Genomic DNA, 22,466 nt, shown 5'->3' on the forward strand with positions numbered 1-22,466 from the left:
GCATGGGCTCAGAAGCGAGATCAGTTGTCACTTGTTGGTTGTATGTCCTTGGACAAATTACCTAACAAGTCTGATCTCCATTTCTTCATGTGGAAAATGTGGAAATGTAGAATATATATCTATAATTATCTATCTACATCTATATCTATCTCCACTAACATAGTGCTTGGAGAAATGTGGACACTTGGTGTATTAGATGTGGGAAACTAACATTCATCCCTGCTCCCTTATAAAGTCTCTGCTATATTTGTGGGGTTGGAATTCTGAGAACTACACTTCCCAGCATCCCTTATCAGCAGGATTCTAATTTAGATTCAGAATGGGAGGCATTCAGATGTGATTTAGAAGCAGAAAATAAAAACAGAAGTCGCTATTGCACCTGCAAATTTTTGGACAGTTTCATGAACTTCAGAAAACAGTAGACATGAGCTTTTGCCAGTGGCTTCTGGGACTGCCCCCTAAAGTTGACCCACTTTAGGGCAATGGGCAGCATAGATCACTAGTGGCAGTGTTTTTTTTGGGGGGGTCTCTGTACTCTCTCATTTCCTGAAAGTTAGTTTTGGCTTTCCCTGACTTTATCTTCTCAGTTTATCCAAGAGTATTGTAAACCTCTAATTCCCTGCACTAAATCCCTTCCTGTTCAAAATACCTAGAGAGGTTTCTGTTTTCCTGGCTGAATCTTACTAACATATCTGAGTTTTTAAAATACAGAAAGAATGGTGAGAATGAATGGTCTTATGTTTTCCTAATAAAAAGAGGAACATTTGTAAATCTGAAAGATGACACTGGGGGCTAGAATTGTAACAATTGGCATTGAGAATTGGGAAAACTTGGCTCAGGTTTAACCAGGAGACCTTGAGGAAGAGAGCATAAGAAGTCATAGGTATCTGGGTAAGAAGTGAAATTTTAATTATTTATGTTTCCTTGCCACTGGACAAGGAATTCTTGACAGCAGAATGATCTCAAGCAGAATAAACTGAACAAAGAATAATGTAACCTGAATGGAAAAATAAGCTTCCTAATACTGATGTACATGAGACTGTAGGTGGAGAAGAGGTGATTGAAATAAAGAGATTTACTCCATAATAGATAGAGGTGCACCCACGTAACCTATGGTGGGAGGAAGAAACCTATAATTGCAACGAAATGATATCTCTTTAATGTCTTACTAGACAAACCTCCTGACCCTTTTAAAATAAATGTCATCTGCACCCCATTCACATAGCCCTTTCAGAGTTGGTTAAATTATAAGATTTGTCTTCATATTATCTGAGGGAAAGCTTGAGCCCTTCCTCCCATGCAGACCACAAGGCACTTCTCAGAGAGGATCTCAGGTTGCACCTTGGTATGAAAGAAAGCCTGTAATTTTTATGCATTCAGCAGTAGAGGTGCAGTTGTCAGTTTGCTTCTACTTGTGAGAATTCTCTTCACCCTCTTCTTCCATGCAGCTTTTCAGTAAAGACAAAGCCTTATTTTTTTAAAAAAATTGAAGTACAGTTGATTTACAATGTTGTGTTAATTACTGCTGTACAGCAAAGTGATTCAGTTGTACATTGTTTTTTTATATTCTTTTCCATTATGGTTTATCATAGGACATTGAATATAGTTCATTGTGCTATACAGTAGGACCTTGTTGTTTATCCATTCTATATATAAAAGCTTACCTCTGCTAACACCAACCTCCCACTCCATCCCTCCTCCAACCCCCTCCCCCTTTGCAACCACCAGTCTGTTCTCTATGTCCATGATTCTGTTTCTGTTTCATAGATAGGTTCATTTGTGTCATAGTTTAGACTCCACATATAACTGGTGTCATATTGTATTTGTCCTTCTCCTTCTGACTTACTTCACTTAGTATGATAATCTCTAGTTGCATTACGTTGCTGCAAATGGCATTATTTCATTCTTTTTTTAAATGACTGAGTAGTATTTCATTGTATATATATACACCAAATCTTCTTTATCCATTCATCTGTTGATGGACATTTAGGTTGTTTCCATGTCTTAGCTATTGTGAATAGCGCTGCTATGAACATAGGGGCGCATGTATCTTTTTGAATTATAGTTTTGTCTGTATATAGGCCCAGGACTGGGATTGCTGGATCATGTGGAAATTCTATTTTTATTTTTCTGAGGAACTTCCATACTGCTTTCCACAGTGGCTACACCAACTTACATTTCCACCAACAGTGTAGGAGGGTTCCCTAAGACAGAACCTTATTTTAAACTCTGAGTTTGTTATCTTATTTTCCACAACAAAATCAATCCAGATAAAGGAGCAAATATGAAAAGAGACTTCATCAAGTAACAGAGATGTGTCTCTTCCATGATCTGTTCACGACTGCCCACACCAGATTGGGGTTGAGAGAAGCAATTTCAATATTTTGAATTGTCCAGATGGCTCCTCCAGTCTGAGCTTCCATTTTCCTCTGGGGCTTGAGTGCAGTTCCCTCCAATGCTCACAGCTGATTGGCTGGGGGTGGAATACCTAAGGGGTGAGGTCCAAGAAATTCCTGTCTTTGTCCACCTGGGCCACCCAAGGGGAGATTTCTTTGAAGAGACTCTGAGATGAGCCAGGGATCAATCACTCCGGGGTCCACTCAGTGTGTTGGGCCAGATGGAAGACAGCAGTAATGAATGGTCGTGAGCTAGGGAGGACATGGCTAGTCAAGGCCACAAGGAGCGGGCAAATGGAGATGCTACATCAGAAGATTGGGCATAGTGATGCCAGTGGCTCAGGACATGAGAGGGAGCAGACTCAGAGCCCTCTCATCTTGGACATAGTCAGAGGAACTTGTGGTTGCTGGGTTGGGCATCTTTTATGTATAATTTTGAATTCTCATGCCAGAGTACAAGAGATGCATTAAGGTGTCTGGCTACCTCTAACTCCAACTTTTTCTACCATTCAGTAGATTTGGTTAGATAATCTATTGTTTTGGAGGACACACATATATTAGGATAAGTAATGACCATGTTGATAATATATTTCTTGAGGAACTATTTAGGGTGTCTGTAAGGACATAAGGTTGTCCTTATATATATGTGGACCTATTCTGCCTGTTGCATTTGGTAGAATTAAAAGTGTTAAGTAAATCAAGAGAGCAGATCCCCTACAGTAGGGACTGGGATAAAGTGAAGAGATTAGGAGGAGGGAACCACAGTGCATGGCCACAGTGAGGAGGTCCAAGAGCGCAGCTTATTGTTGATCGGGTGGAGCAGAGAAGGCAGCCAGGAGTACACTCAGCAGCCCCCCACCCACCCCCGTTGCTATGGTTAGAGGGTCTCCTGCAAGAAAAAGAACACAGTCCTGCTCACCCAGCTCAGAGGTCTATGGAGCTGCCACTACTTTCATCCTTAGCTGCTCCTTTCTATTCGCTTGACTCCCATTGGTGAGGAGCAAGAGAATACTATCCTCCCTGAGAAAGACCAGGAGAGAGAGGATATGGGTTTCAAGGGCCAATGTAGTTAACAGCCATCCTGGGAAACGCTGTAGCGTTTCCTCAAGGACTGGACGGGTGACTGGTATTACAGTGAGAAGAGCTGCAAACCAACCAAGGAAACTGTGATTAGAAATGGAACACCGAGGTCTTGTTAGCCACACCTTGGGGGAAGGCACAGTGGGAAGAAGATGAAGCCATGAGGCGTGGGCTTGGATTGGAAAAAACAAGCTGACACAGTGGACAACAGCTGCCTACTGAGTGGGCACCTGCCTGTTCTTCCTCCCCCTGGCACGGCAGAGACCATTATCCACAAATCAACGTTCTCGTGAATCCAAGTGGCCTCCCCTGGGGCAGCATCGAGACCTAGAGGGGTGGCGGGACTGGTGATGGCAGGGCTGATTCCTTTGGTGGCTTTTGTGAATTGGCGGAAATTGGCAGCAGTGTGGCAGCCAGCTGCTTGAGCCATCCCCTGTCCTTTGCTGTCACCAAGGAGGGGAAACTTCCCAGAGAGGGCAGTCGAGAGTCTATCCATCTATCAAAATTCCACGCATTCAAGGCCCAGCTCATCTATCATCTCCTCTGTGAAACCTGTTCTGAATCCCCCCCAGCTTGGATAGGTGGTTCCCTTTTATTTCGTTCTGCCTTGGTTGTACATAATTGTTCCATTAGACTTGAACCTGCAGAGGCAGGGGTTACGTCTCCCACAATGCCTGGAACAGGGCTAGTTCCTTGCTGCCTCTCAGTGTGTCCATGACATTGAATGAATGACTGGAAGATGACGTGGTTAGGCACACTGGGAGCCTTCTCCTTACTTGTTCTTGTTGGTGCCATCTGTTGAGTGGCTCGTTAGTTGGGGGTTGTGTACTGTGCATGTGAACTACACCCCAGAGCTGCCCCAGAGCTGGACAGTCACCATGCTTTGGGAGTATGGGAGGATGAGAGCCAGAGTGTCCCATCCCTCCCTCTCCCTTTGTGGTCCCTGTGTGTGTAGAGGAAAGGGGAGCTGTCTTCATAAGTGCATGAATTCAGTCTCTAGGGCTTGTTTCCAAGTTCTGCTTCCCCTCAGTAGTAGAGGTCGTCATAAAGAATGGTAAGTTGAAGAGGAAGAATCTGTAGTGCATGAATTAGAGACCTAGCAGCAAGGGGAACACTCATTTACTGCAGGAATTCAAATGCCCCCTCCTCTGTGAAGCATGTCCCCTAGTGTCCTCCCTGGTGTACCTTCCTACAAGCAGAGTTCTTTGCTCCTTTCTTTCTGTTCTCCCTCTCTCTCTCTCTCAGCAGCAATTGCTCATTCCTCTACATTAACCCTTACGGCGCTGTAACATATCTCCACCCTCCCTCCTCCACTCCCACCCCTGGACTATGAGTCCCTCAAGACCATGGACAGAGTGTTCATGTGTCATGACACCTGGTGGGAACGCCCTGATGTTTCTTAAAGGAATGGATATATAGATGAATGAATGAGTGAGTGAATGAATGCATGGGCTTCAATTGCTGTGCAGATAGGGAGGCAGAGATTCATAGAAAGAATTCTCAACCTGGGTTAAACCCTAGCTTGACCACTTACTAGCCATCTGATAAGCCATGGGCCTCGGCCCCCTCATCTGTAAAATGGGGATAAATAATCCTGACCTTACAGCACTTATGGAGGAGGGAGATTATCTAGCCAAAGGGCCCAAGGCAGTGGCTGACACATGCTAGACACTCAACAAATGGACAATTCTAAGACTACTTGACTCAGGGTGTTGCAGGGATATCAAGCCATTTGGAAAAGAGTGCCTCTTCTGGAATGCAATAGAGAAGGAATTGAGGGGTGCTGACACTAAACTAGGGGTGCCGACCAGCATTCAAAACCCTCAGCTGTCTGTTCCATTACTATGAACACTCCTGCAGCTCTCTGGTAGAGGGAGGTGGAGAAACCTACCTATTCTGTTCAGGTATGGAAACCGAGGCCTGGGCAGCCCATCTGGTGAGTAGCCAGAGAGAAATGTTTTCAGGAAACAGGGAAGCACCAGGACATTCATTCATTCAACAGGCATTCCTTCATTATTGGGCACCTACTGCCTGTCAGGCCCTCCTACTTGCTGCAAAGACAGCCAAGGAGGTGAGCTGAGCCAGGTGGGAGCTGAGAACTCTCCACACACTAGTCCTTGCTCCCTGAGCCTGGGAGAGTGGCTGGCAAAGAAGGCAGTGAGTTGCCCTGCATTTATCAGCTGCCTTCTGTGGGTGAAGGACTCAACATGTCTCATCAGGTTCAATTCCAAGAGCATCTGAGCCAGGAGGTTTCTTTTCTCAGTTTACTGATGAGGAAACAGAGACAGGAAGTGAAGCAGCTGGACCCAGCCCACGCTGCAGGCAGAATGCTGTAGAGGAGAGGTTAGACCTGGTTTGTCTGAGGTCCCCAAGTTTCCCAATGCTGCAGAGGGCTGGAGGCCACCTCTCTGCTGTAACCCAGTCTGGTATGAACACCTAATTTTGAGGCATGCTGTTGGAGCAGAAGTCCTGACTAGGATAGCTGGTGACATCTTGCAGAGGCCACAGGGAAGCACCAGAACATTTCCCATCCTGTATCTGTGGTCTTCTTGCTCGTCATTCATGCCTTTCTGTCCTCTGTTTCATTGGTTTTACTTCTCGTTTCCAGCCTGGCCTCTGCCAGAAGGTGATTCCACATTTTTCTAGCAGCCCATGGTTTGGCTGCTCCCATCTCATTCCCAGACACCAGGCCAAGCGGCCCAGCATGTGCAGGTGGGAATGTCTAGTCCCAGCTTCCCTGCCAAGTTCAAAAGGCAGCAGCTGCATCCACAGGGCCCAAGGCTGTGCAGCCAGTGCCTGTCACTGTCACTGCACTAATGAGAGTTTCCACTGGGTGGGCCTGGGGGTGACAGCTTGGGGTGTGGAGGGGCTAGTGGCTGAAACTGGTGTGGGAACAGCACCTGTGGGAACCAGCTGGGTCACTCAACAGCAAGGCTAATGCAGACCCCAGGGCATCAAGGGATGCTGATCAAGGTGAAGCTTAGGGGCTTCCTGAACCCCTTTGGAACCCGAGGACTGGGGTTCAAATCCCAGCTCGACCACTTCCTAGCTTTTTGATCTTGAGCAAGTTAACCAGCTTCTTTGCCTCAGTTTTATCATCTGCCAAGTGGGAATATTAATAGCATCCACATGAAAGCGGTGGCCGTGAGGTTTAAATGACTTAGTCCATGTAAAGCATTTAGTTAGAGCTCAATAAACATTATCTGTTCTTTTCTGGTCCTCTGCCACCCCCTCCATACCCCATCACCCTTCTGCCTGCCAGCCCTCACAGATACTATTCAAAATAGTTGTTTCCCATCACCGGTCTTGCCTGACTGTCCTAAGATGCCTCTCCTTCTTCGTGTGCCTCCCCACACTTCTAGAACTGAATTTGCAATCTGTACTCACAGGGCCACACAGATCATGTTCTCTGGGTTAAAGGATGTACCCATGGAAAACAAGAGGGAGAAAAGGCAGCCACTTCTCTAGGCTTGGCTTCCACAAAAACACCAATGTGATGAGGCTCTGGTGTCTTGCCCAGTGGTCCAAAATGCCCAAGCAGCCCTCCTGACTGGAGGGTGTGGGAGCAGGGGTGATATGCGAACTATTAAACAATTCAGAGGGGCCCTGACCAATCAGAGTGGACTCTGGCCACAGTGCTGGATCACGGGATACTGGGGGCTGGTGTCTGTAGCTCTTGACCAATTGGCAAGGAAGTAGTTTAACAATTGACATTGCTGCACAGGTGTGTTCTGGGTCTATAGCAGCTCCGCTGGTGGGAAGAGTCAATGAGGAGCCTGTGTGGAGTCTGGGTGGAAGGAAGGCAAGTCCTGTTCTCTCTCCATGACCACACGGTAGTAGGTTCAGAGAATTAAGTGGTCTTGAGGGGCTAGCAGGGTGGGCTGGTGTTAACAGTGTTGGCTTTGACATCAAACCATCCACTTATGAGTTTTGGCATCTTGAGCAAATTTTTAACCTCTGAGAACCTTGCTTATCTACTCTGTGAAGTGGGGGCAATGAAACACACAGGGCTATTGCTAAGGATAAGTGTGATAGAAATCACCAGAATGCAGGGCCTAGCTGAGGAAGTGGGAGCAATCTCTGTTCGTCTTTAGTATGCCTTGGTGTTCTCTCCATGAGGTGGGACTCCTCCCAACTTTGGGGATCAATGAGGTACAAGTCTTTCTTCGAAGCACTCACACACCTGTGCAGCTCATGCTCGTTCTTTCATTCATGCAATGGGAGTTTACTAAGTGCCTTCTCTGTGCCGAGCACAGTTCCAGCAGCTGAAGAGTCTCCAAGGAACACACCAGACAGGGTCCTTGTCTTCATGGAGCTTGCATTTTGGAAGGAGAAGCAAGCAATATGGCAGCCAAGCCTTTCCTCCTGCATCAAGCACTCAACAGTCCTGAGTCCTGGACATGACTGACACAGGAGCAGCAACAATAAAACCTGCCAACCTGAAATCAAGGAAGAAAACCCTCAGAAGCCATAAATGAAAGCATGGCCTCCAACCAGAGACCTGAGCTGGGCTGCTGTGGAAGAGGTGCCGGGGTTCAGGAACTGGGTCTGGGTCAGCACTTTCCAGCTGGGGCTGCACCTCAGCACCAGCTGGGGAGCTTCTGGAGATGCACAGGCCACACTCCAGACCAATCACATCAGAATCCCGGGGTGTGGGGTCCAGGTACCAGTAGGTTTTAAACTCCCCCAGTGGCTCCAATGTGCAGCTGAGCTGGCCAAGGTCTTTGGAGTGGGGCTGGGGATGAGCCTCTCATGTAGGGCAAGAGTCATGAAGGTCTGAGTAGGTGGAAGGAGACTGGAAAAACTCCACCCGCCAGCTCAGCTAAAGGGGTAAAATGCTGGTCATCTACCTGCAGGGGCCACAGGGGAGAAAGTGTCACTGTGAAAATTCAGAGCTCATCTGCGCCTCCTGAGAGGGCCAGGAAAGTGTTCACACCGTAGTCTGTTGCCAGCGCCCCAAGAAAAGACATTAACCATAACCGTGGAGGGTGGCCACTTCTGCTACCCAGGACACAAGACACTGCTATGGAAAACAAGTCCCCACTGAACAGTTTAGAAGGGCAGGCAAACAATAAACAGGGGAGCAAGTATGTCAGTGTTTCCCAATCCTGGCTGTGCACTAGAAGGAGTTTTTTTTTTTTTTTTTTTAATACTTATGTCCCTCATTTGTTTCTGGGGATATTGATTAAACTTGTCCCCATTGTGGCCTGGACATGGGGGTCTTTTATGAATTTTCTCAGGGTTGAGAACTACAAAATAAGTGAGACAATTCAGATGGTTTATAAGGACCACCTAGCAGGATAATGTGTATGTTATAGAGAGTGATTGGCTGAGAGAGACCTGGGACAGACTCCCCCGGAGGTGATGTTCAGTTTGAGACTTGAAAGATGAGGTGTGTCTGCAAGGAGATGGAGAAGAAGATTTCCAGGCAGAGGGGACAGAACGTGCAAAGGCTGGAATGAGTCTGGAAAGTACTAGGAGAAGCAAAAAAGCCTGTGTGGCTGGTGTGTAGTGAGCCAGAGGGGAGGGGAGCATTCAAGACTACATAAGCCATGGTAAGATGCTTCGAATTCTCTTCCAAGGGTGAAGGAAAGCCACTGACAGGTTTAAGCAGGGCAATTACATGAGCAGAATCCTAAAACTCACGGCTGCGTGCATTTCATTGGCTCCCACTTACCCCCATCCGACTTTTCTCTCTGCCCCATCCTTTATTTGCATTTTCACAATTACTCTGGGAGGAAGGTAGGTAGCTGTCTTCTCCATTTTATAGCCGAGAAGGCACGGGTGTTGAGTGACTCATCCATGTCCCCTGGGCTCTTGAATGGCAGGCTTCTGGGTCATCTGGTACCTGTCCCAGAGCTCTTGCCCAGAGATACTCCTGAGCACGAGAAGTCACAGTTGTTGTTACAGTGAGTCCCCTACATATGAAGCTTCAAGTTGCGAACTTTCAAAGATGCGAATGTGCGTTTGCATGTCCAATTACGTAAGTTAGTTCACATGTCTGACGTACATTGTCACGTGTGTGCATCCTCTGCAAGTAGTTGTACTTTTGTGTATTGGGTTGGCCAAAATGTTCATTCGTTTTTTTCTGTCAGATGGCTCTAGTAGCACTTAGTTGTTTTTAACTTCATTTGAAACGATTTTGTTAGATTGTATGTGACAGCTGTCATATCAGCGTGCATTTAAAAAAAGACTTATCAAACTTGGTGAATTTTTGTGTAACCATTTTAATATTGAAGAAAGAAAAGCAACATTTTTGGCATATTATTCTTTATTATTTCAAGAAAGGTAAAAATGCAACCAAAATGCAAAAAAAAAAAAAAAAAAGATTTGCGTAATGTATGGAGAAAGTGCTGTGACTGATCGAACGGTCGTGTGAAAAGTGGCTTTCGAAGTTTCATGCTGGAGATTGCTCCTTGCTGGACGATGCTCCATGGTTGGGTAGACCAGCTGGAGTTGATAGTGATCGAGACACTAATTGAGAACAATCAATGTTATACCACGTGGGAGATAGCCAACACACTCAAAATATCCAAATCAAGTGTTGAAAATCATTTGCACCAGCTTGGTTATGTTCATTGCTTTGATGTTTGGGTTCCACATAAATTAAGTGAAAAAAACCTTCTGGACCGTATTTCCACATGCAATTCTCTACTTAAATGTAATGAAAACATTCCATTTTTAAAACAAATTGTGACGGGTGATGAAAAGTGGATACTGTACAACAATGTGGAATGGAAGAGATGGTGGGGCAAGTGAAATGAACCACCACCAACCACACCAAAGGCCGGTCTTCATCTAAAGAAGGTGATGTTGTGTGTATGGTGGGATTGGAAGGGAGTCCTCTATTATGAGCTCCTTCTGGAAAACCAAACAATTAATTCCAAGTACTTCTCCCAATTAGACCAACTGAAAGCAACACTTGACAAAAAGAGTCCAGAATTAGTCAACAGAAAACTCATAATATTCCATCAGGATAATGCAAGACTGCATGTTTCTTTGATGATGAGGCAAAAACTGTTACAGCTTGGCTGTGAAGTTCTGATTCATCCACCATATTCAACAGACATTGCACCTTCGTATTTCCATGTATTTTGGTCTTTACAAAATTCTCTTAATGGAAAAAATTTCAATTCCCTGGAAGACTGTAAAAGGCACCTGGAACCGTTCTTTGCTCAAAAAGATAAAAAGTTTTGGGAAGATGGAATTATGAAGTTGCCTGAAAAATAGCAGAAAGTAGTGGAATAAAAGGGTGAATAGGTTGTTCAATAAAGTTCTTGGAGAAAATGAAAAATATGTCTTTTATTTTTACTTAAAAACCGAAGGCACTTTTTGGCCAACCCAATACTTTACTGTACAGTACTGTATAGAGTACAATAGTACAGGTACCTTTATTTCAAGCTCAGGATGTCTGGAAGCAAGCGTAAAAGCAGTGGTATATAGCCGATTGTGTTCGTTGGGTACCTAGGCTAACTTTGTTGGACTTACGAACAAAGTGGACTTATGAATGTGCTCTCAGAATGGAACTCATTCATATGTAGGGGACTTAACCGTACATTGAGTTACATTCACTGCAACCCTGGCCGTGGGGATGGGAAAGCTCAATCTTGGCTTTCCTTGAGCAAAGCAGCTCACCCCAAAGTGGTCTTCTTTGCAACAGCCAACTTTCCATAAGTGCTGAGTCAGGCATCCCATCACAGACACTGTCCTGCAGCTCTACCGTGACAACCTTGTTCTAGAAAATGAAGGCACTTTGAAATAAATCAAAGGGGTGTTTTGCAGCGCCAACCTCACCTTGACTTACCTCAATATTCCGCCCTGGAGTCTGCAGTCCTTTTTGGCTGGGCCTGCCCTGCAGGGTCCACGTGGGCCACGGGGCCATCTCCCCACCACCTGGCTGTCAGCTCCTCATATTCTATTACTTCCCCAAGGACTGGCTGCTGACAGCTAGTGCTAGATCAGTTTTAGGGAAGCCTCTTTAATACTTGAACATGTTGTCATGGCTGGAGTATTTGGGGTTTTCTTGACGCATGTCTTGGAACCCCTTGGGAATCCCATTTCCCACCCCAAGTTCTAGGGGGAGGTGGGATGGCTGAGGAAGTGGCAAGGAAGACGGAGAGAGGCCACAAAGGACCTTCAGTGTCCTTGCTGGGTGGTTCTGTTGGGCTTTGGCTACAGCCAACTGGGGTGATTCTAAACACATGGGATGACCTGGGGTTGGAGAGCTCAATGCACTGTATGTGGAAACTGGTCCCACCACCTGGACCACTAAGGATGGAAATGAAACTCCTACCCTTGTCATGAAGCCCAAGGGCGACAAAAACATTGCTTCTAGACAGTAACCATGGAAACCTCTCATTGCTATGGATGGCCCACCACCAGAACAGCTCCTTGTTCTATGGCATAGAGTGGCCCCTGTCTCCTCCCCTCCTGCCACTTCACTGCATTGCCCCAGGCCAGGGGTCAGGTCCCCAGGAAGAGCTATAACTTGGCTCTCCAAGGTTCACCCTGATTTTGGTGGGTGCCAGGGTAAAGAGCCCTGGAGAGGAGAAAACGAAAGGATGGGGATAAAGATGGGAAAAGATGATGACATCCGGAAGTGCTGGTGAGAGACAGGCAGGCTGGGGCAGGCTGTCAGTGTCATTGGGGATGCTATTAAGGGCATTCATGAGGCAGCATGCGTGTCTGGAGTCCCATCTGACTGGCATCATTCATTCCTGTTCCTGTTCCATTCATTCTGGAAGGGGAGCCTTAATTAGACATGAAGAGGTTTATCAAACAGCAGCCCCTTGGAGCTGGTAGTCTCTTTGCCATCTGGACGGATGGTTTCTACCCTGTGACAACAGCAGCGGGAATGATTTATGAGGTCCCACAGCTCCACCCCCTGGGCCTGGTAAAACCTGAATGGCTTTTGTCCTCTCCAAAAAAGAGCAAGATTTTGCCTGTGCTGATGGGCACATGAGCAGGGGTTCACAGTAAGGTTTGCCCGACTCTGTGAAGTTGATGCCCAGACCTGTGGCAGCCAGGACCTTGCCTAAGGTCAGTTTTCAGTTTACAGTGACTCAACTGCAAGAATGAACAGAAAAAGCCCTGGAGTGGGGACCAGAAGACCTGGATGCAAATTCTTTTGGTGAGCTATGTGGCTTCATGTGGTTTTTGCCTCAGTCTTATGACTTATACAATGGGGATAATGATTTCTGCATCTTCCCAACTCACATGATTCTTTGGAAGTTCCTGTGACACTATAAGACACAAAATGACTTTCTTAATTATACAACTCTTGATAGGCATTGAGGATTTAATCCAACAAACATTTATTGAGCAATTGCTGTGTGCTATGCACCACCCCTGGTGCTGTGATGGACATGGATGAAGAAAACACGGTCCCTGCCCTTGGCGAGCTTACAATCTAAGAACGGTCATAAGACAAGTGCACAATAACTATAATACAAGGCAGAATATGGTACGTGCCATGAGAAAGGTACAAATAAAGTGCTATGGTGGTTCAGCGGAGGGAGAGATCCCAGTGGTTGGTAGATCAGGAGGGGGCTTCATGAAAGATGTGGTTTCTGCATGGGCCTCGAAAGAACCAGAAGAGAGTGTTCCAGGGGATGAGAACAGCAAGACCAAAGGCACAGAGACAGGAAAACCGGGCACCCCTTCCAGGAATGACGGCCATTCTAGATGGACTGGTACAAGGTGTAAAGGAAGGATGGGGCTTTACTGGATGGTCTGTAATGTCAGGACGAAGACTTGTACATTATTTTAAAAGTTTGTGAATGGCTGGAGATAAAAAAAAAAGTCTCTATGAATGTTTAAGATGGACTGGAGAACATGCAAGCATGCCCAGAGGAAATCTGGGAGAGGAGACTGCTGCTGAAATTGAGAGACCAGAAGGCAAGGATAGTGCAAGAGTAGCAAGGGAATGCATGGAGAAGAAATGAAGATGACTTTAGGGTCTCAGAATTGGGTGGTTGAGAGGATCATGGGTCTTCTAACAGTAAAAGGAGAGATTGTAGAGGAAGGGGAGGCAGAGATGATACACTAGGCTTCAGAGATGTTGAGTTTCTGGCGCTGCCGGAGCAGATGGGGTGAATGACCAACGAGCAGTGTGCAATCGAGCCTGGAGCTCAGGGGAGGCGCTAGGCTGCAGGAAGTGGAGGATGGCTCCAAAGGAAGGCAGGAGGTTGCTGATGAGTGTGCAGGGATGTGATGAAAGGGGGCCGAGGAGAGGACGCCAAGGTGGGGAAGGTCTAAGTGTGGGGCAAAAGGAGAGAGGGAAATAATGGTTGGATCTACCTCAGCTACTTTTAAGATTAAGGTAAGGGTGTCAATAAATAAATCATAAATACATAAATAAATAAATACATAAATAAACAACAAAGGGGCATTGGCAAAAGAGAAGAGTCACGAGAACGTGGCTTCCTGGGCACCGAGGGGACAGGGAACGTCCAGGAGGAGTCAGTGTAGAGCCAAGCAGTGCAAAAAGCTTGGTGATGAGAAAGGGCTTTTGACGTGGCAGCTGAGTCTCTGGTCCCAGGAGCATGGGGGCCACAAGGGGGTCGAGAGGAAAGGTGGTGCCAGCACCAGAAAGCCCCACACCCCCAGGTCTGTTGGTGAAGGGACGAGCCACAGGAGCCAGGATGGGTGGAATGAGTGCCTGTTGGTGGAAAGAGAGGACAGAGGCGGCAGAGCGGCTGAGGACCAGTGAGAGGACGAATGTCATTTCCTCAGAAGTGGGAGGAAGGAAGTGAAAGGGGAGGGGAGAGATCAAGAGATTTTGAGGAGAGACTGCATTTCAGATGATTCCATCTCTTCACGGAAGGAGGAGGCTGACGGTGGGAGTCATTTGGGGTTTTGAGGCGAATGGAGAAGATCTGAGGGGCTTCAGGGTGGGTGATGATGGGGTGACTGGGGATTGACTGATGGTCAAAAGGAGGTTGGCTGACTGACCACCTGCTCCCGGAGGCCTGTGGCCACTGTTATTACAAGGCAGCAGATCAGGGTACCGGGTACCAGGTACAGGCCGGGACTCCGTGGGGCTGCCCCAGACTAGCTGGGCTGCGTCAGAGGCTGCAGGGGAATCTTGGGCAAATTGAGCTCTAAATGGGAGAAAAGGACAGGCTGCCTCCTGATCATGGCGCCCAGATGGAGAGGGCGTGGGGGGAGGGGAAGCCGAGGTCTCTGGAACTCACGCCATCACAGGGCCAAAGTGTTTTGGCAGTACAGGGCCTGCGGGTTGGGAATGGTGATGTGTGGATTGTCCTGGGTCCCCAGCCTTCTCTGGAGAGAACCCAGAGGCAGGTTTTAAGAGTTCCTTCCCTTTCCACTCCATCAATTTCAGTTTAAGGAACCAAAACCAAGAAGAGACAGAAAGAAAACCGTGTTTTCCAAAGAGCTCTGGCCCCTTTACTCCCCTTCAGGTGGGCACTGGCAGGTATGTGGAACGCAGGGCTAAGTCCAAGACCTGACATCGGGTTCCTCTCTGCATTCACCACTGGAACCTTCTGGAACCCAAGGCCTTAGCTAATCCACTGAGGTCCCACTGGCAATTTTGCCTGTTCCCCAGGGCACTGCAAGCTTCAACAATGAAATGTCTTCCAAGGCCTCTGAGATCCTCATGATGAAAGGCCCTGGAGAAGTGTAAAATATGATACTAATTATTTCCACTTCGTGTGAGAAGTCCAAACCATTCTGTTCCCATAGAGCCTGTTAGGGCTGTTGCTTTTTTAAATATTACTTTTATAATGCAAATCCCAAATCTCAGACTTCAAGCGTCAACAAGAAGAACAACAAGGGAAGAAACACGGAGATGTAGTATCGTGATCTTGGTTTGGAGCTGGAGCGTCCGCATGCAGGGTTAATAGGTTCTGAGCATCCTTCCACTGTCTCCACTGGCTTCCCATCAGGCATTAATTTAGAGCAAATGTCCTGCTTGAATTGCCATTGATTAATTATGTCCAGTCTCATATGCTTGGGAGCAGATCTTGATCCCTTTTCTTAACCCCCTTCACCTTCAAGATAATGTTTTTTTACTTATCTTTCAAATATATTTTAAAACACTTATTTATCAGGCAAGGGACTCAAGCTAACAAATCAAGCTGGCTAATGCTTGTCTACATGTGACCTGTCATTCCAGCCCCTAAAATATTGGCATCAAGCCCAGGTTTCCCTGGGGAGATTATGTCCAGTATTTGGATACTACATTTGGCTTTGGGTTTTAAAAAAAGTCTTAACTCTTAATCTTAATAGGGGGGAAAAGGATTTTGCCAAATTCTAAAATCAGTGCCTCTGTGAAAAGAGGAAGGTGGGGATGGACATTGGAACCTCTCCCCACAGAGCTGGAAACCTCAGTGTTGGAGCTCAGTGCCGGTGAGTGTGACGATCAGGGTAGGAAAGTGACAAGAAAGTGACATTGACACAGCAGTCTGGCTGCAGAGACGCCCCCCCTGGAGTGCACAATGCAGAAAGCAAACACAGTGGCTGTAGAGAAATGGAGCTTGACGCTTAACATTCTTCCAGGCCTCACACTCTGGGGCTCCCGAGGCACCCAGAAAGGCAATCATATATATTTTAAAGGAATGACATTTATCTTTGTGGTGCCCTTTCACGCTTTTGCAGCGGCTTCCCTGGAGGCAGAAGGGAATAGTGCAGTCCCTCCTGTGACATTCTAACAGAGCAGGAAGGAGGTTAACCCTGAGGATGAAAGCCCAGGGTCCCTTCCTCCTTGATAACTCAAGTGGCTTTAAAGAACAACCACCACATTTTGGACACTCTTTTGCCTTATTTGGAGCTGGAGTGCTGACTCTTAGTGGGAAGCTGCGATTTTTTGAAAACACGATTTGGAACACCCTAGCAATTTAGTGTCATCTGCCTGCTCCGTCCCAGGTTCTTGGGGGTTCTTGCAAAGCCAGAATAGGACCTGTCCACCGTGTCTTCTCCAGCCTTCTCTCCAGAGCTATGGAGGCTGGTCTGGGACAGATGGGTCAACCGCGGTTCGTCCTGCGGGCAGTTCAACTCTAAGTTCATGGAACCAAGTCCTCAGCTCTGACGTGGCCTCTGCTCCTTGGTGACTGTGTGCTCCTTGGCTGGGCTGAATGTTCCAACCTCCCTCTTCCTGGGAACAGCACCATTTTAGACTTGGGTCAAGTTGTCCCCTCTGGTCTTGGCTCACCCAGAATCCACATTTCTCAGAGGCTCGGGGCAGCTGCCAACAGGTGGTTCTCCAATCATCCATGAGCCCAAAGGTCCCTCCAACTTGGGAGGCAGTGTGTCATCCAAAGTCATGGGACTGACTTCTCTTCCTGTCAAGTCCTTCTGCCCCCAAAGATGCACTGAGTCTCAATCTGATCCAGGTGGGTTCTCCACGCCTTCTTCCTGTGGCTTATCTGCCTAATGCTAGATGAACACCACACAGTTATAAATACTCAGGTCAATATATATATGCAGGTATAGATATATATATTCTGGTCACTGTTTTACACTTGAACAAAGAAAACCACTAGCCTGCTTGTTCTAGAGTTTGTGCCACCCCGACTCCCATCTGCCTGTGGTGTAGCCGGCAGGAAATGTGAGCCACTGAGTCCCACGGGGCGCTCACCTTACGTGGCCCCGTCGCACTGGCCGACAGTCAGTTTCAAAGCCCCCTGCTCATGCAGGCTCTTCAGGGCCTTGAACTCCAAGGGCATGGTATGGGGGCCGGCCTGGGAAGTGTAGCCGTACTTGAGGCTGTCGTAATAGTGGTACTTGACGGGGTTCTGGTTCTGATCTAGCGGAAAGGGCCAGAAGCCATAGAGGTAGATCTGGTTGCAGAAACGCGTGGCCAGGGTGTACATCAAGAGGCCCGTGGTGGGTCTTTTGATGTGAACTTTGTTAGTCAGCCAGTATCTGGGAAAAAAAACAAAAAACAAAAAAGAAACCTGAGTTTGCGAATCATCCTTTCCAGGAAGGGGACGATTCTGTCCTGGGCCACAGCCTGCCTCCTGCGAGCTGCAGACATGAGGCTGAGAGATGAAAGGGGCTTACCCAAGTTCACCTAGGTAGAAAGGGCAGGACCTTGACTTGAGCTCAGGCCGGTTGAAATCTAAAGCAGGGGCTGGCAAACTTTTTCTGTAAAGGGCCAGGTGGCAACAATTGTTGGCTTTGCGGCCATACTCCTGGCCTCTGCCGTTGTAGCACGAGAGCGCCACGGACAGCACACACGGGTGTGTCTGCACCATAGTTTGCCGACCCTGATAAAGGGCCGCCTCTTGCATGGTGCCCACCGCCTATTGCCTCACCTGACTTTGGCAGGGGTTGACCTCCTTGCCTCCTAAGCATCGTCAGATTTCTTTCCCATCCCCGCCCACAGGCCCCGCCCCCGCCCCCTTCCGCCTCTGATGCAGGCTGCCCATCTCTGAGCGTATGTGGCTTCCCTGGAGGGCAGAGGGAGCAGCAAACAGTGGCCTGCCCTGTGAGGCTGGGTTCTGCAAGGGAATCTGTCGGGAGTATGAGAGGAAACACGGGGCAGGGGCAGGGCGGGGAGAGCAGAGCTTTAGGCTAAGGGCTTCCTGTGTTGAGTGAGGGGCTGAGCTACCTTTGTACATAGAGGGCCTTGGTTTACCTTAATCGAGGAAGAAGTGAGGAAGAAACCATCTTCATTTCACAGGCTAAGCAACAGAGGTTGAGAGGGGGTTTCGGTGACAGTTCTGTCTACAGCTACCTGTGTGCCTCTGAGCAAGTTGCTTCTCCCTGCTGGACCCACTTTTTCACATTTATGCAATGATGGGGCACAGACCAAGGGACCGCCAAGACAGCCTCCAAATTCCAGCACAATCCAGAAGTGTCTCCAGAAGTGGGAAAATAGACACTCTCTTTGCCATCATTTTTGTTTTCCATCATGGTTTTCCTCCTGCTTGGATTTAGAACCCACTGGGATGCGTGGTCCAACCTCTTTATTTCTAGTAAAACCTTCCACTTACCCAACGCTGAACCCTTTTAAATGTAATGCGTTTGCCTTGGTGGAAAGCCGTACTTCCCTATCACAAACTCCTTACTACTGTGTCTACACTAGACAGTGTCCGTGGTTTTCGGTACTCAAACACACTCTGTGGGCCCCCATCCCACGAGCTCCCATTTGCCACTGTGAAAAACACCCACTCCCCACCGGAAGCACAGGCCAACGAAGTTCCCCACGGCACCTCGGCACAGTGATGCCCGAGACTATAAAGTCACGCATGTCAGTTAAATTCATGCCAGAAGGTAAAACGATGCTAGACAGAACACTTACATATTGCTGAAAGTTACAACTGTTTTACATTATTAACAGTGCTTCTAGCTCAAAGTTTGGGGACAGCTTCTCTAGAAGCCCAAGTATACCCTTCCTTTGGCAAGAGGATCCTTCTGCAACTCCAAAATAGGAACCCCCAAACATTTCAGAGACTCAAGCTTAAATCCTTTAGCTTTTGAGGGAGGCATTAGCCTTTGTATCAGACAGGGTTATAGATCCCTAATAACCCATATAATTTCAGTAAATCATATACTATTGGATATAATAAAATTTATTTCAAGGCTCCCTCCCACCCCATCCTTTCTGTCAGGCCAGGGTGATCTGAATTTCCCCCCTAGCATTGATGATGGAGTCTGTGGTCCCCAACAGCCAGAATCAGAGTGAACATGATTCTTCTGGGCACTGCAGGTGGCCCCCTTTCACAACTGCTGTTGTTTCATAAGTCTGTCAGTTGAAGGCCCCTTTCTTTGTACCCTCTCCTTTTTCATCTTGTCTGAGCCAAGAAACTTCCCTGCAGCTGAATTTTCCAACCTGGAATCAGACAGAGGGGTAGAGGCAGAGGACAGAAGAATGGCTCTAGTAACTGCAGACACAATAAAAAAATAATAGGAAAAGAGTTGGCGGACGTACCATGGAACTTCATCATTTCTGTCCTGCATGGTTGAGAAGTTTCATCCCAGCCGATATGTAGGAGGCATGGTGCTGGCTCAGGGGGATGCTTGATGCTGAGACTGGGGCTTATTAGATAGGGAGCCCTTCCTTAGACTACCTCAATACTCTATACGCTCAGTGGGGCTGAGCTGAGCTTGGGAGGACCCTGGGGGGTGAAGGCAGGGAGAGTGCATGGAGGAGAAGAATCCAGAAGAGCAGCAGCTGACCCTTGCCAAGTGCTTATCCACCTCGGCTTAACTACATCTAATAACGGGGAGCTCACCCCCTCTTGAGCTAGTCCATTGCACTTTCAGCTTTAACTCAATGGTTCTCAACCTAGGCTGCCCCCTGGAATCACCTGGAGCTTTAAGAGGACCCATCCTGGGTCCTACATCCAGGTGCAGCCTGGACGCTGGGATTTTTAAAACCTCCCCCAGTAATTCAAATGTGCAGTCAAGGCTAAGAAGCCCTGCTCTAACTGGTAGGTGGTTCTGCCAAAAGAACCTAAGAACGAGACTTACTTAGAGAAAAGAGGGGGAAAAAGTAAGCATAAGGGATAGTCATTGTGTTTTAAAGACAATTGGGCCTGGAGAACTCATCTAGCTCAGCGGTCTGGCAGGGGATATAGCTGAGCGAGCTGGGAGTTGGGACATGTGTGTAAGGAAAACTGACACTGGCCTCTGTGTTGCCAAGGCAATAGGAAGTGGTGGGGACTGTGGCATCTAAAGGGGTAGCTGGTTTTATTGTTGTCTTGTATGGTCATGTCAAATTTTCTGATTTTTTCAAAGGTATCAGAAATCTGGATTTTAACACAAATTCTCCAAACTTTTAAATGTTGGCAACTACTTTAAATTTTTTTTTAAATCCGGTGAGTCCCTATTGGGTGAGTTAACAGACCATATCTATGGGTAATCCACTGTTCTCCTGGATTGAACTTGTCCTCTTCTTTCAATTTACAGAGGAAAAAGTGAGAATCCAGGGTGACTTGCCTGAAAAGAGGCAAACCTCTCACGCAGCTGGTCAGATAGAGCTTGGATAAAATGCAGCCTCCCCACTCCTGGTTCTTGGGCTTTTTTCACTCCATGGTGATTCTGGGGGGTGGGGGCATTGTCGGGGCTGGGGATGAGCTGGCTGCAGCTGCTGTTGACACTATCCAGGGACACACGAGCCACGGGCTGTGTCCCCTCATGAGAGCATCTCAAAGACTGTTCACTCCCTGAGAAATTCAAGCCCTAACAACGGCCACATGACAGATTAGGGATTTGCGGTTTGTTTATTTTCTGATTGCAAGGGCTTAGCAGGGTAAGGCTTTCAGAAATAAATTTCCTTTCAAGCCATCGATGCTCTGCCCAGAGAGAGGCAGGGAAGAATTGAATCAGTGGGGAAACGTCCAAGTAGCTCATAGGTGGGTCTGAGTTTACCCAGACGCGTGCAGTGCCCTCCCCGTAGATGTGCCTTTCCCATACATGTCCTCTTGGTGAACTCTCTTTTTTTTTTTCCCCCTCAAACTGAGCACGTGAATCACGTCTTCCTGGAAATGCTCCCTTTGTTCTACTCTCTTCTCAGCTCAAACTGAGTTAGTCATTCCCCCCTTATTATTATGAGTTTTGTTTCCATGGATCCTATTGTACTTATCAACCCGAGCTGATCCTTCATTACTGTATGGGTTGGACTCTCACTCAAAACTGTACTGTGATCTCCCCAAGAGCAGAGGCCATGCCTTACACTCCTTTGTGGGGTCATCAGAGGCACCTGGCTCTGTGTGTGGTGCAGCCAAGGCACTATGGCAGAGACAGTATCCCTCAACCAATCCTGCATGGGCTTGCCTATATCTCTCAGCATCCCTTGTAAATGAGCTGGGGTCACATGACCAGTTCTGGCCAATAGACTGCAATAGGAAAGGTCCCTGCTGGACCAACTGTTCCCCGAGAGCTTACTCCTGCCTTGGAGAACCTCAGTGCCTCCTGCAAAGATGATGTCAGCCTAAGATGAAAGAAGCCTACATCCTAGAGTCACTGGTTGGAAGACAGCTCCAACCAACCTGTATCACACTTTGCGAGGATGAGAAATAAACTTCTGTTGTGCTAAATCACAAGAGTTTCAGGGATTGTTATTGTAGCATAAAGTAGAATTGATTATCCTGGATTCCATGGCACTTGGCAACGTTGAACTTAAATGGAATTGAGAAATGGGAAGAAGTAGAAAAGGAGAGAGGGGGAAGCTAGCAGTGCATGCAGCTTAGTGACTCTGGCCGGCTAGGACAGGAATAGAAACGTCCAGACTCTCAGATCTGCTGTCCAGAACCGCTCACTGGGAAAGGTGTTAACAGCAAAAGAGGCTCCAGAATGAACTGAGAGCTCAGTGGCAGGGAGGGACCCTCTCATTTCCGATTCTGCCTCTGTGGGTAAACAAGAGCTCCTGAGTGAGGTCTGACAGGGACACGGGGGCGCCGTTTAATGAGCAGCTTGTTCTAGAAGCTGACAGTTATGCGAGAACAAATCACTCTCCATTTCCTTTATCGCTCCTCAGTCGCCCTGGCCAATTTAGAGACTGTGTGCATGGCCGACTTGTAGACGATTTCTTTCCTTGAGATAACAGCTGGGTGTTAAAACACAAACTAATTAATTTTGCCTTCCTAAACGAGGTTAGCTGGGTGCATCCAGGATGCTGTATTGACAATGCACCTTTAATATCCCAGTCTGGAGGCTTTAATTAGAAGGCAAAGTAATCTCCAAAAAGGCAGTAATTATTTTTCAAATTCGTTACCCCAATTGCCAAGACAATTAAGTGCCATATTTTATGAGCATGGACGGCAATAAATGAAGATTGCCAAAATCATCACCAAAGCACACTTGTCCTTCTCCCTGGATTCCTGTGCTTGGTATGTGGCAAGCATGGTGGTTGCCATGGTTGGAAAAAGTGACCAAAGGGGCTTTCTCTAAGAAGCTGAAAGCACTTTGTGGGATATAGCTCATATCGTCCTTAAGGAACAGGAATGCCTCGCAGGTGGTCATCGAGGGATACTTGGTGATGCTTTGCACAGGACCATCAGCAAAGCCAGAAACAGGGTT

The 22,466-nt window shown here is 47.4% G+C and overlaps 1 protein-coding gene and 1 long non-coding RNA gene across 2 annotated transcripts in view; one reads left to right on the forward strand and one right to left on the reverse strand.

Moving 5' to 3' along the window:
- Positions 1-22,466, forward strand: part of LOC309654686 — a 1,153,334-nt gene that overhangs the window by 261,760 nt on the left and 869,108 nt on the right. The gene's annotated exons all lie outside the window — the stretch shown is intronic.
- The window catches only part of ST8SIA2 (ST8 alpha-N-acetyl-neuraminide alpha-2,8-sialyltransferase 2), a 91,682-nt gene that overhangs the window by 15,838 nt on the left and 53,378 nt on the right, over positions 1-22,466 (reverse strand). The window contains exons 6-7 of the mRNA XM_082449101.1: positions 17,077-17,363; positions 1-16,874 (exon numbers count right to left, since the gene is read on the reverse strand). The exon at positions 1-16,874 is cut by the window's left edge and continues 15,838 nt beyond it. Coding sequence (XP_082305227.1) covers positions 17,078-17,363 — 286 coding nt within the window. The 3' untranslated portion in view covers positions 1-16,874; position 17,077. The remainder of the gene's footprint in view (positions 16,875-17,076; positions 17,364-22,466) is intronic.

This window comes from Balaenoptera physalus (genome assembly GCF_965194825.1).
Source record: "Balaenoptera physalus genome assembly, chromosome: 2".
In the NCBI taxonomy this organism is placed as follows: Eukaryota; Metazoa; Chordata; class Mammalia; order Artiodactyla; family Balaenopteridae; genus Balaenoptera; species Balaenoptera physalus.